This window comes from Fundulus heteroclitus, chromosome 1 (genome assembly GCF_011125445.2).
Source record: "Fundulus heteroclitus isolate FHET01 chromosome 1, MU-UCD_Fhet_4.1, whole genome shotgun sequence".
Taxonomy (NCBI): Eukaryota; Metazoa; Chordata; class Actinopteri; order Cyprinodontiformes; family Fundulidae; genus Fundulus; species Fundulus heteroclitus.
In genome coordinates this window covers 29,414,566-29,428,139 of record NC_046361.1, presented here as the reverse complement: position 1 = coordinate 29,428,139, position 13,574 = coordinate 29,414,566, and the positions used below count along the sequence as shown (strand labels likewise).

The following is a 13,574-nucleotide window of genomic DNA, read 5'->3' as shown; positions in this document are numbered from 1 at the left end:
TATTGAGCAAGGAACACAGCATGTGTGAATCACTTCCAGACGAGATGTTTTTCATTATTGTACAACTTCATCTCATCCAACAAAATCATTAAAATCAATATTTCAAGGATGCCAGTGAGTTTAAACAAAGACCATTTATGGCTTTAAAATGCCTGAGTGCCTGGACCAGAGGAGTACTTGAAGAGCGGCAATATTCAAAATGACACTCTCCCTGGAGGAAAGTGTTTAAACATCTGAGACATTGCCCAACATGTCTCTCTACTTTAGTTGTTTTGACGTTGTTTATCCATCCTTGTCTCAAAGCGCCGGCTTCATTCTCCGCCGCTTCAACTTGTTCCCAACAACTGTGATTCCTCAACACAAAAGAATTAAACTCTCAATGAAAAACACAATCTTTTCATCTCGGAGCATGAGTCAATTACCAAACAGAATTACTGAACACATTGTACTCAGAGGATCGTCCCCTGGACTGGAGCAAAAGCTGTATTGGTTCTGACATGTTTATTTCCATGGCAAAGCCTCTTTGGCTCTCCAGCGGTACCAGCACATGTAGCTTTTGTTGTCCATGTGTCTCCTGGAAGGCTCCCAGTCGCCTTCATGGCTTGATTTTTAAACAGTGCTCTGACAGACGTGGATTATTCTAGTTTATGGGGCCAGCATTTCTTCGGTTTTATTTATTTCATTTCGCTTGGCTCAAATCAAAGACAGCGAAAAGAGTGTGAGTCATTTAACATTTAAAAATGTGTTTAGTCACAAATCAGGGAACACAGAACACATTAAAAATTGGTTTGAACCATCAGTTGTTTACACTCTTACACGATAGTGTAATTATTCTAGCTTACATCAGTTCAAGATGTAAAGAATACCCCATAGATTTAAAAAAACAGATGTTAAACTCATCGCTTCTCTTTATAAAGTGTCAAACAAATGTTTCACTTGTGGCTGTGCTCACTAAAATGTTTGACTTAAATTCAGTTTGGTGTATTTACATAGCGCCAATTCACATAACACGTCATTTCAAGACACTTTACCAAGTCAATTCTATTGAATCATACAGACAGACTGGCTAAAAAGCTCTCCATTTCATGGAAATCCAGCAGATTTGCCTTGAGTCATTGACTTGTAGCATTCACTCCTCCTGAATGAGCACAGTGAACAGTTACTGGCATTGAGTCACTGACTTTGCAGCAATCCCTCATACTTAGCATGCATGTAGCAACAGTGGAGAGGAAAACTCCCCTCCAACTGTAAGAAACCCTTCAGCAGAACCAGACTCGGTGTAAATGGCCATCTGAGAAGAAAGATCATATACGCAAAAAGAGCAAAGAAGCACTGGTTTCTGCTTTCTATGTGAGACAAAAGTTAAAATTTTGTATTTTCCGTTAAAAAAAATGTGTTTGTGGGCTTTTTTGCAGATGGCAGATGTGTTGAAGTCATGGCTCTAATTCTTGTTAATGACTGTACCCAGGTATTTGTAGCGCCATGCTGTTTGCACTCTGTAACGGACCCTTGTGGAGCACTTCTGGATGTGAATTTTGTCTGGGAGAGAGCATCTTTTGGCTTTGATGCTGGTCACAATTTCAGCATCAATGTTAAAATCTAATAGCAGTTTAACTAAAACATTTGGCTGAATTGTAATAAATAAATAAATTGAATTTTATTGATCTCACAATGGAGAAATTCACTTCTGCATCTTAACCCATCCCCTTGAGGAGCAGTGGGCTGCCACTGTGTGGCGCCTGGGGAGCAATTGGGGGTTAAGGGTCTTGCTCAGGGACCCAGAATGGCAGCTTGTGGGAGTTGAACTCAGAATCTCTGGGACCGAAGCTCTGTGCTCTAACCACTAGACCACCACTCCCCAGAAATAACACCAAACTTTTAAGCCCAGTCTTAAAGATAGACAGGATATCTACTCCTAATATAAAACCTTGGATATGTTTCCAGAAGAGAGGAGCCTGATTACTAGGGATGCACGATAAATTGGCGTTAACACTTTCGGCCAATGTTTGTCATTTTTTAACATATCACTATTGGTCTGATAAGTAAAACTGGCCCGATATTAACAACTGTTGATAGTTGCCCTTTGTGCCTGTGTTTCAAGAGGGTGTGGGGGTTTGATAATGCATTTTTTGTTCAGCCATTTGACCGTGATGCATAGCAGCCAGAATTGTAGGAGTTTTTAAATGAAGCGTGTAAGTCTAGACTGTAACCCACATTCAAAAATTCAGTTAGCATAGTTTTTAGTCGATGCAAACTTTCACAAAGTTTGACCATCACAGGTTTAGTGTGGTATTTTGTGGATTTTTCTTTAATAATGTTCCGTTATCTTTTGCTATGAGTGATGCTAAAAAACGCGTGTAAAAAGGGTCCAAATGGTTATAATGTCTTAAAACAGATTTTTTAAATCAGCTATTGAAATCAGCTATTGATTTCAGGTACTTACTGTTTCACTTGACTTGTATTGAACAACATAACATTTAATTTACCGATGATGTATAACTGCAATTTAACAAATTTCATATTGTGCGTATTAGATATTTTATGTACAGCCTTCTGTAACATTGCATGAATTTTTTAAATATGAATCTTAACAAAGATTAACACCAGGACGTTGTTACATTAAGTCACCATTTTCATACAAGATACTTGGAATATCTCTGTATTGCTCTGCAAAACAAATAATACAGTTTTTAGCACAAGAAACATAACATAAATCTGATAATTCATGTCTTACCAATTTAAAGATTTCAAAAGAAAACTAGAAACTGCATGTTTTGAGTTTAATTACCCACTGTTATGGCTTATAACACATTATATATTCTCAAAAACAATAATCAAATTAGCCTTACCTGTTTGCTTCGCTAAAGGGAGGGGGAATGGCATTAGAACAAAATTATTTTCTATAGACGAAAGACCGCTTAGAGTGAATAAATTTAAATGTCATTGGACATGTCACAATTAATTAAGCGCAAATGTATTTTTTTGTTACTTCAGGGTTAAATTTGGTCTTCTGAACCAGTACACAGAGGTTTTCTTCGCCCTTCTTCTGTTGACCAGATGTTATAAAAACGTCAAATGGGCCGGATGATCAAACTCCTGGACCAGTTCTTCACTCAGAAAACAGACACATACACCAGACTATATAAACATTCTGACATGTGCAATAAACAGTTTCATGGAATCAACAGTAAAAAAAAAAAAGGTAAAAAAAGTGAAAAAAGTGTTTGGCCTTATTTGTTTTAATTGGTTTTATTGTATTTCTTTTTTTTTCCAGATTTGTCTTTTTTATGTTTTGCTTTAATTTGCTGTGGTTTTTTTTAAAGTGCTTTATGAATAAAGTTGGTATGATATTAAAATTAATTTCATGATCTAAATCATGTCAGTAAAACAAAAAACCAAAAAGCAGAAGAAACCTGTAAGCTGGTAAATACTTTTTTTTTACAGCACTGTACATGTAGTTTTAAGCTCCCGCAGTTTTACTAAAAGTCATTTACAGATTGGTTACACAATGGAATAGTCAAGACGGTCTCAGGATTAAATCTCCAGGCTGCGTTTGTCTTCATTCTCAGTACAGGTGTGTTTTTGAATTCAGTTTCCTCTGGAAGTCTAAAAACATGCTGGCTAGGTTCAGACTGTATATTGACCTCCGGGGTTAGTGTGCATGGATTTTTGTCTTGCATCTGCCTGCATTGTTCCTGTTATTAATGTGCGAGCTGCCTGGGGTTGACCCTACATTTAAATTTTTCGGTGCTGGAAATAGACACGTCAAACCCAAGTAACAGAGGAAGCATAAATTAAGGAGTTTGCTGCAGGGCACTTCTAGCTCAGGTGGTGTTGGCAAACATGGAGGCTGTATTATTTAATACGCTACATGGGCAACAAGCTGCTGTCTGCCATCTACAATTTCTGTGAAGCTAAGTATCAAGATGGAAGTTTTATAACATCCAAAACTCTTATGAGCTCAATTCCTGTAATTTTGACGATAAAAGCATCACAAATGATTGAACTTTTTGTAACAGAAAAAGTAAGGGATGTTTTGAATACACAACAGCGTTTGTCGGTTTTCGATATTTATGGTAGTGTTGTAGTACTCATTCTGATAAACGAGCGTGCTCTCCAGGTGAGCCCTTCATTCGTCTTCTGTGAAATTTTAATTCCAAATTCAGATTTTGAATGCATCTAAACATGTGAGTGTTCCTTGCAGACCAGAAAGATAAAGTGAACAAGTGCTCCAGTGGGGAATATTAATAACGGGATGAAAAGAAGAATTCTTTCCTGTTTCTTCAATAATGAATCTCACCACAGAGATTTGGCACCAAGCACCCTGACAGTAAGACAGATATTCTGCTGTGATTAATCCCTCCTCTATTAAAAACTACTTCCTCACCCGGCCTTCCCTGCTAATATCGTAGAAGACTGGAGGAAAGACCCAAGCTGGAGAGCTGATATTTCTCTTCCATGAGAATCAACCTTGCATCCAATCGATGCAAGGTTGAAGGAGATCCTGCAACTTTAAATGGTTTTGTGGAAACCACCTTCTCAGGAACAATCCTACATACTAAATTACACCAACAGCACATGAAGGCCGACAAATCAGTATTGGAAAACACTTTAGCTGCATCAATGTGCATTGACAGGTCATTGTTGGGATACAAAAAAAAATGTAATTGTTTTGAGTTTGGCTCATCACAAAGGAAATATGTTATTACCCTTGCAGAAATGCACAAAACAAAAATCAAAGCAATCAGAATGTTTTCAGCTGCTCAATATCTGAAGAATATTGAAGAAAATGAGCAATTTCTTCTCCCACTGACAAACTTAAACACGCTGTAACTGAACCAAACTGCTTGAAATTGAAAACACGGTTTGACATTATGATAATTATATATATTTAAATGCTATTTACCGCCTTTTGACTGAGTAGCTTACTCTGAAAAGATTTAGTGTTACTGCATAGCACCACCATCACTTCTGTCTAAAATCTTAGGAAACTGGATATGATTCTCTCTCTTATTCTTCCCTCTGGCTCCCTCAGCATAATGCAATGAAAACTTTTAACATGACCATAAAAAAACTTTCCCCAGATTAACGTTGTAAAAGAGGGATCTATAAAGCTTGAGATGGAACTTCAGAAATGGCCATTAAAACTCTGCAGTACGAGTTCTCCAAAAAACCCAGGAAGTCTCCTAATTTGTTTAATTTTCTGATGCTGCAGAAAAGTTGTTTTCGCTTTTAGTACACGGTCTTAGCCTCCAAGAATAGGTTAATAAAATATATTTTCCACACTTTGTAGATCAGATGGGTCTCTTCAGTTACTCCTTTTGTTAAAATGAGTGTATCTGTCCTTGATTTAAGAAGGTAAATAAGATGATTTGCCAATGGAATAAGACTTTTGCCCTTAAAATAGGAACAAGTCACCTCCATCGTCTTATTTCAAGTGCAGGACGTGAAAAACAAGTAGAAAAAAAAAGTTTGATACCTCTTTCTGGTCTGAAATTCAGGCACCTGTCCACAAAAAGCCAAAATAAAAACAAAAAAACTGAAGCTTCAATACCAGAGCATCCCACCAAATTCAGAAGAAAAATGTCAATGTTTATATAAGAAATAAAGAAAACATGCAGGATGTTGCCCCCCCTCCCCCCCCCCCCCCCCCCCCCCAGAGATCCAGGTTTGGGGACCAGTACTTTGTACTATGGTGCTATTACCATTTAACATGCAACAAATAATTTATAACAAATATTTTAGTTAGTCCATCTCTAGTTCAAGAAACCAAGGTTTTTGAATGCCTTAGTCAAAGTTACGACTTAAATCTGATTGTGGGGTTGTGGCCATGACCAACTTGTTCATGCTCTAAAACTAGTGTTGCGCCGATGCCATTTTTTGGACCCGATACCGATACCCAATACCTGGCTGTGCAGTATTGGCCGATACCATCTGTTTGAAATTGATGTGTGTGTGTGTATATATATGAAGAACTGCATACTACTTAGGGTAGTAGAACTTTTTATTGCCTACCTGGAATGGGTGACAATAGTTGAATAAACTTTTGGCTCTCAAAAGCCAAAATAGTGACACATTCGTGACATTATAACATGTATAATAGTAGTGCAACAGTAAGACAGTAAAATTACATTAAATTTTGAATAATCTCTTTTAAACCCTGAGTTTTGGCTCTCAAATGCCAAAATAGTGCAACTTTCATGAACTTATATAACATGTATAATACTAGTCGGGAGAGAGAAGGCTGCGTTCAGGTGACATACAAACATCAAAATGGTATCGGTGCCTATTTGTTGGTACTTGCCGATGCCGATACCACCATTTTAGTTCTGGATCGGGGCCCCGTCCGATACTGGTATCGATATCGGTGCAACACTATCTAAAACCCTAAATTCTTCAATGAAGAAGAACAGTGTTGGCAGTGTGTCACTGTAGTCTCCAAACAGTAGACTACATTGTCTATGTTTTCTTGCTTAATTGTTGTGGTGTCACTTCCTTTGCAGTTGTGTGGCAGAATATAGGGTGTATTAACTTGTCGGAGTGTAGATTTAAAAAGCCCAGGATGAGTCTGGTACGCATTCATGCCGAGCTGAAAGGCCCGTAGTGAAAACCTTGGCTACAAATACATGTACAGTTACGCCCCCTAAGCAGGAACATCCTGTGCTCATAAAAATGCCAGGTTTAGTCACCTCTGGTAGCTCCACAAGGCAGTTTTGTTTGTTGCTCTGTGTCGTTTAAATTAATTGGGTCAAGAAGTCATGGAGACATTTCAAAAGAATTGGATAATCTGAATTGAATTTGTTATAAATTGTGTTTTTATGTCGTTAAAATGAGCTCCGAAGTGTGTCTTTGATTTTTCCAGCTCTTGCAGTAGTAAAACTAGTGCAGCATCTCCACGGATTGACAGATATTTTAAGTAGTTTATTCTGTTGGTGATTATTGTAGTTATTTTAACATAAAAGTCTTGATATTGTTCAGTGTTTCTGCCATTTTCCCCTACTGCCTGTAGCATTTGTGTGCAGAAATAGGCCGATATAGCTGATATGCTAAGCTCAGGGGTTTAGGTTGTAGGTCATTTCCCATTGGGCTCACGCTGCGCCTGCAGAGGGCTTGTGATAAGAGTGAATTTTGAGAGCTATGTAAACCTTATTAGGCCGTCCTTCCTCTGTGTGCAGGGGGGTAATCCTAAACACCTGGGCTAGTTAACTGGGATTTAGGGGGAGATTAGGAGCTCCACCAAGGCAAACCTGATCTTGCTTCTGGTTAAATCCATTTCCACTCTTGTCTTTTCACATTCGCTTCTTTGTAATTTAAACTTAGGCCAGGGTTTTAAGATTTTATTTTACTCCTGAGCAATTTTGTCTCTGGCAAAATCAGTTATTCATGCTTTTTCCCTGGCTGGATATGGATTGAACATTCCTCTTTGATTAAACTTCTTATTCAGCTATTCATCTATATAACATGTTTACTGGTAGAATCTACAATATAAATCTTCACAAACACGAAAATATTCATAAAGTAACACAGAATGGCTGGGAATTATTTTTCTTATTTAGCTTTGGTTACAACTTGACCTTTATGTTTTAACTAAAGAGCCGTTGTATTGGAAGTGTCAATGTATTTATCACTGTGTTGGGTTTTGGTATTGATTAGAAGGGTTGCTCTGACTGGGAAATGATGGACACTATGCATTAGTTATGGGCCGGTTCTAAGGTATAAAAACATTTCACTAAGTTACGGTTTTAAAATGGGTAAAACTCTACGTCAAACAGTACCTACGTCCCAAAGTCCTCTAAATGAAATGTCTGAGAAAATGCTGGAGTGGTTGGCATTTTCATCAGCAGTTTGGAGCAGAGAGTAACATCACCGTGCCCCTCCTGCCACCCATTGCTGCACCCTGCCGGTTAGCTGGAATACGGCTTCTACACTTTTTCCCCTCACCAGAAAGACAAATTTGGCCGCTTGATGAAATTTCCAGTCACGAAAAATCAGACGTTGATAGTTGGGAAGCTAAAGGAGCTCCGACCATCACACCATGGACAACACATTTAAAGCTGCACAATACAACCCGTGAGAGGGAATAGGCAGCTGCCTGCAGGCTCACTAACAGAGCTGGTTTCAAGACTAACCAACCAGCTAATATCAGCTTGTTACATCTCTTACTTTGTAAACATCAGACTGACAGGAGGGATTTCTTTTTTTTTTTGTGAAAATCAAAACCTTAATAATATAGAATAGACAATGTTAGTTTAGCAGTATTAGGAATAATTGTAGAGTTTCTAGTTTGAATGAAGGGAATTGGATATAAACCAATATGTTTAATCATGGTTGTCACACTGTGGGAATCTCCAACCAGCCTGTAACGTAACATAAGGAGCTAAAGAGTTGACATGTTCTCTGAGGGTACATTGGTACAAACGGTGCCTTGTAAATGTATTCACCCCCCCCCCCCCATGGCATTTTTCCTGTTATGTTGCCTCACGACCTGGAATCAAAATGGACTTCTTGAGAGTTCGCACCAATTCATGTACAGAACATGAACATGGATTGTGGTCTGGACTTTGACTAGGCCATTCCAACATAACGGAAAACCTCAACATGCCTAACTGATTGCAGCACCTATAGTCAGTACTTTGCAGAGCCACCTTTTGCGGCCATGATAGCTGCAAGTAACCTTTGATTCATCTCTATCAACTCCCCACATCTTGCCACTGGGAATTTTTGCCCATTCTCCAAGGAAAAACTGCTCCAGGTTAATTTTTGATTGTAAGAACCTGTGTTTAGACTCCTCAAGTCTAAACACAGGTTCTCAATTTGAGGTCTGAACTTTGACCAATACATTTGAATGTTTTCCCTTAAACATTTCGAGTGTTGCTTTAGCGGTGTACTTCGGGTCATTGTCCTTGTCAAAGGTGAACCTCTGTCCCCGTCTCAAATCACAGGCCGACTGACACCATCCAACTTTTCCTCGCCCCTGCAGATGAAAAACATCACCATAGCATGATGCTGCTATCACCATGTTTCACTCTGGGGATGGTGTTCTTGGGGTTTTCATTGATGGCTGAAAAGTCAAATATTAGTCTCCTCTGACCAGAGCACCTCCATACATTTTTAAGAGTTGCCCACGCGCCTTTTGGCAACCTTAAACGTGCCTTCTTATTTTTAACACCAAGTGGTGGCATTTTTTTTTTCTGGTCACTCTTCAACAAAGCTCAGCTCGGCAGCGTACAGCATATTGTAGTCCTATGGACAGATGCTCCACTCTCTGCTGTGGAGCTCTGCAACTTCTTTAGGGTTACCTTTGGTCTTTGTTGGCGGTCGGGCCTCTCTTGGCAGGTTATGTTGTGGTACCATTTGCTTATATATTTCTCATTTCACTTTACCAACTTAGACTATTCTGTTCAGGTCCATCACATGAAACATGATTAAAAAAAACATTTACATCACAAGTTGGGATGTAGCAAAATAGGTAAAAAGCAAAGGGGAGTGAAAACCTTTCCAAGGCTCTGTAAGTAGACAAAGCCTCCATGATATTCTTAGTGGCTCTACAGAGGATTTCTTCTGATCGGCATGTTGCTCTTGTTACTTTTCCTCCAGAGCCAAAATTAATCCCTTTGTAATCAGTGTGACGACAGCGTTCGAACTTCTTTTCCAGAGAGTTAATCTAGCTTATGACACCATGATGACATGCTGGAAACATTTACTGAAACGGTGCCTTTTGAAAGAGGTGGACTATTTTTGGACAGGAGCTTCATATCTACTTAATTTCAATTATCAATACTTATCCAGCAGAACCACGTAGCTGGGTGCTTTAACCTTTTATTAGACGGTCCAAGACAGCCTCAAGTGGGTATTTAGGAAACTGACATGTCCATGCAATTTACGTTTTCCTGCTCCAGCGGTGTGATTCTTGTATAAACAGAGAAAATGAATTTATAAAGACAGCACATGCAACAGATTTTATATGTATTGAACGCTGATTGTGTTGATTTTCAATCTTCCAGCATAGAGCACATCAGGGTTCCCTGGTAACAATTTACTTACTGCCCCTTTCTCTCTGCTCTTATCTAGATGTGGACGAATGTGCAGAGGCTCTTGACAACTGCAGCATTGATGCCATCTGTCAGAACACCCCAAAGTCTTACAAATGCATCTGCAAGTCAGGCTACAAAGGAGACGGCAAACACTGTGAAGGTAAGTCCCATAGCGTTCGTTGCCAGAGATTTAAACCACTGCAAACCCCTCTCTGCAAGCCTGGGAGGAACGTTCAGCACACGGCAATGCATTGCCTCGTACAGCTTTATATGCGCTTTTAAGGCGAGTGACAGGCTTGATAAGAGGTTCTGTCTCAGCTGAAATAACTCATTAGCTTTGCAATTTTCCCAAGGAGGGAGGAGGAACGACCAAGAAAGCTACAACCAGTGGAAAGTGGAAGCCAGGTGCAGAGTGCTCCTTTGTGACAAGATGAAATGAAGCAGTAAATTTCCTACACATGTTTGGGGAGAAAATTAAGATAGCGGCGGAAACGGCAGTCGGAAGCCCTGCCAAGCTGTCAGGGATACTCGCAGTGCCGGCGGCAGGACTTTCAGCCTAAAACAAGTTTGCTTTTCTAGCCTCTTTCAATGTGCTCAGAGCGCTCAGATCATTACATCCAGCACTTTTTATTACTGCCATTAAATAAACCATATTTCACAATACTGTTTGTTTTAACCCAGCGTTATTCTTTCATGTATTCGACGGGGAACCTTTCATGGCCTTCTGCCTTGGGTCATAAAAGTATGTTTTATTGAGTCTGTTGTAAAATATTTCAGTTTCCATCGAGGTGCAGGTTAGTTTAGCTTCTTACGGATGAGATAAGCGAAAATCAAAAGGAACATTCCTCAATTTAAAAAAAGTATCAAAGTGTTACACTAAATGTTGCTACAGCTTATGAACAAACTATTTGGCTGACTGCACAATCACCTTTTACTATGATTTTTGATTGTTCTGCTTAGGTAGGTTGAGCCACTATTTGCTGTAAAAGGGCACCGCAGAAAGAATAAAACGGAAAACAAAGGGATTGAGCACATTTATTGTGAACAGTTCTCAGAATTATCCTCTTTGTAGTTTAATATCTTTCCAACTGTGACTTAATTTGCCTCTTTAAACTGTTTTTTTGTTTAGTTTTGTTATTTAAGCTTTAACAACTAAAGGTTAGATTACATACAAACTGTATAATGATGTGATTTTAAGAATGATGTTATAAAAAGCCAATGTTAAAAAATTGTTCAACTGTAAAAATATTAATTCTATTCAACTTTAACGAATATGATTATTTTAAATGCATTTTAAGACTAAACCACACATAAACAAACTCAAGATTATAAAGAAGATTCTGTCAAAAGGTTTTTACAGCACTCAGTTCGATTAAAAGCAAAAAACAAAATAAGGACTTCTGGATTAGGTGACAACTTGAACCTTTTGTCATTTTTTCATGTTAAAGCAAATCTTGTTGTATTTCATTGGGGTTTGATGTGACCAACATTAAGGTGCACACAGTTTTGATATGGAAGGACAATGATACATGCTTTCCAAATTCTCTTTTATAACTAAAAATCTAAAAAAAAAGATGGCATGCATTAGTATTCAAGCCAACTCAGTCATTACTTTGCAAGTACCTTCACAGAAATTACAGTCCCAAGTCATTTAGGATATGCGTCTTCCAGCTTTGAACATTTACAGACAGATATTTTTGCTTATTCTTCTTTGCAAAACATCTCAAACTCAGTCAGATTGTATCAAGAGTGTCTGTGAACATCGATTTTCAAGTCTTGTCACAGGTTCCCAGCTGGATTTATCTCTCGACTTTGACTAGGCCATTTTAACACAAGTATTCCAGTCAAGATTTTTTGGCATTCCTCGTATATATAGAACAGTACAAAGTTTCAAAATTTTGATGCCACTGGCTTCAGGCATTTCTGGAAAAAAGTACCATTGATAAAGTAAAAGGGAATAAATAGCAAAAATCAGATCCACCAGTGATCTTTAATGGGGGCTCCCATACTGGCCTGCAGCTCCTCTGTGTCACAGTCCTAAGGTGTTTGGTTATTTATTAGTTTTTAGGTTCCTTTCAGTTAGTTTGTTTAGTGCCTAGTTTACCTGTGTTTTATACCCTTCTAATTTCCCACCCTAGTTGCCGTCCCTGCCGTGTATTTCTGTTGATTGTTACTCACCTGTTTGTTATCCAGTTGATTACTTCCCAGCGTATTTAAGTTCCTGTTTTCTGTTCATTAGTCGCTGGATTCTCTGTTGACGCTACCTGACGGTCTGCCCCGTTTGTCAACCTGTCACTGTCCTCAAGTTTTCCGTATATCAAATATATTACTCTTCTTGATGGCTCGGCGTCGCTCCTGCTGCACTTTGGCTCCACCACCACAGCAAATCATAACACTGTGGCTGCTGAGGTGGAATATGCTTTGATCCAAACCGTTCGATTGTTGCTCTGGCTCTGTGTTTAGGGTAGTGCTGGAACCTCCGTTCCTCTTTTCAAGTCTTTTTCAGACTCTCCTCGTTGTCTTCTTGGAGACAGGCATGCTCACAGCATGACGCTTCCACCAGCGTGTTTCCCTGTGGGAACGGTGTGTTCAAGGCGGTGTTCAGCGGTAGCCTCCTGCCAGACATACGATTGCATGCATGTCAAGAAACATCTGACCAGATCAAAGCACACACTTAAATGTGTTTGCTGCGTTCCCTTGATGGCTTATTGAATACTTTAGATCAGCTTGTTCTTTTGGGTTTCTTTTGACATTGGCTTTCTCTGCCAATCGCCAGATTTGTGGAAAACATTACCAATAATTGTCCATCCTGTCAACAGATTTGCCCACTCTAGCTGCAGATTTCTAAAGCTCCAATTACCACATGCCTGTAAAAAGTTTTGCTGAATTGTATTGACACTGATACGGCTGTGTCAGATTGCTTGTATTATAGCGTGTCCTCTTGTGCAGTGCGCTCATGTTTTCTTGGCTCCGACTGTAAGCCAAATTTCCACCTGAGGGACAGCGGAGGTTTGAACTGAACTGATTTGCAGTAGTGCCAAAGTCTTTGATGGTCATGACTGTAACAGATGAGGATTAGATGTTCAAAACTTTGCATATTGTTTGTTAATTTAGCCCTGCTTCAAACGTTTTCACAAAACCCTGACCTGTCTGCTGTGTCCCTGGATCACAATGCTGTTTGTTCCTTGTTTGCTACAAAATCTCCGAGGCAAGGTTATGGGGGCTTAATCTCAGCATAAAAACCTGACCGTTGTATTTACACTAGGATTAAGTCACACTCAGCTGGACCCTACTTACCGATATGGTGAGTTCTGAAGGTTATAAAAACAATTTACCTTTTTATTTGTGAAAAAGTCTGTAAAATGTCTGTTATCTACGGTCTGCTTTATAGTTATGCAGTGCTTTGTTTTGGGCCATCAGATGAAATACTTTGTGGTTTGTGGTGAAGTTCAAGTAGGAATATCACTTTTGCACAACACTGCATGTTTGTGTAGAAACTGGGACTCTGCACACCCCGTCACTCATCAGCTGTCTAAAGAA

At 39.1% G+C, this 13,574-nt stretch overlaps 1 protein-coding gene across 2 annotated transcripts in view; it reads left to right on the top strand.

Moving 5' to 3' along the window:
• Nucleotides 1-13,574, top strand: part of scube3 (signal peptide, CUB domain, EGF-like 3) — a 138,625-nt gene that overhangs the window by 26,974 nt on the left and 98,077 nt on the right. For both annotated transcript variants that reach the window (XM_012865917.3, XM_012865916.3), the window contains exon 2: nt 10,072-10,194. In XM_012865917.3, coding sequence (XP_012721371.2) covers nt 10,072-10,194 — 123 coding nt within the window. The remainder of the gene's footprint in view (nt 1-10,071; nt 10,195-13,574) is intronic.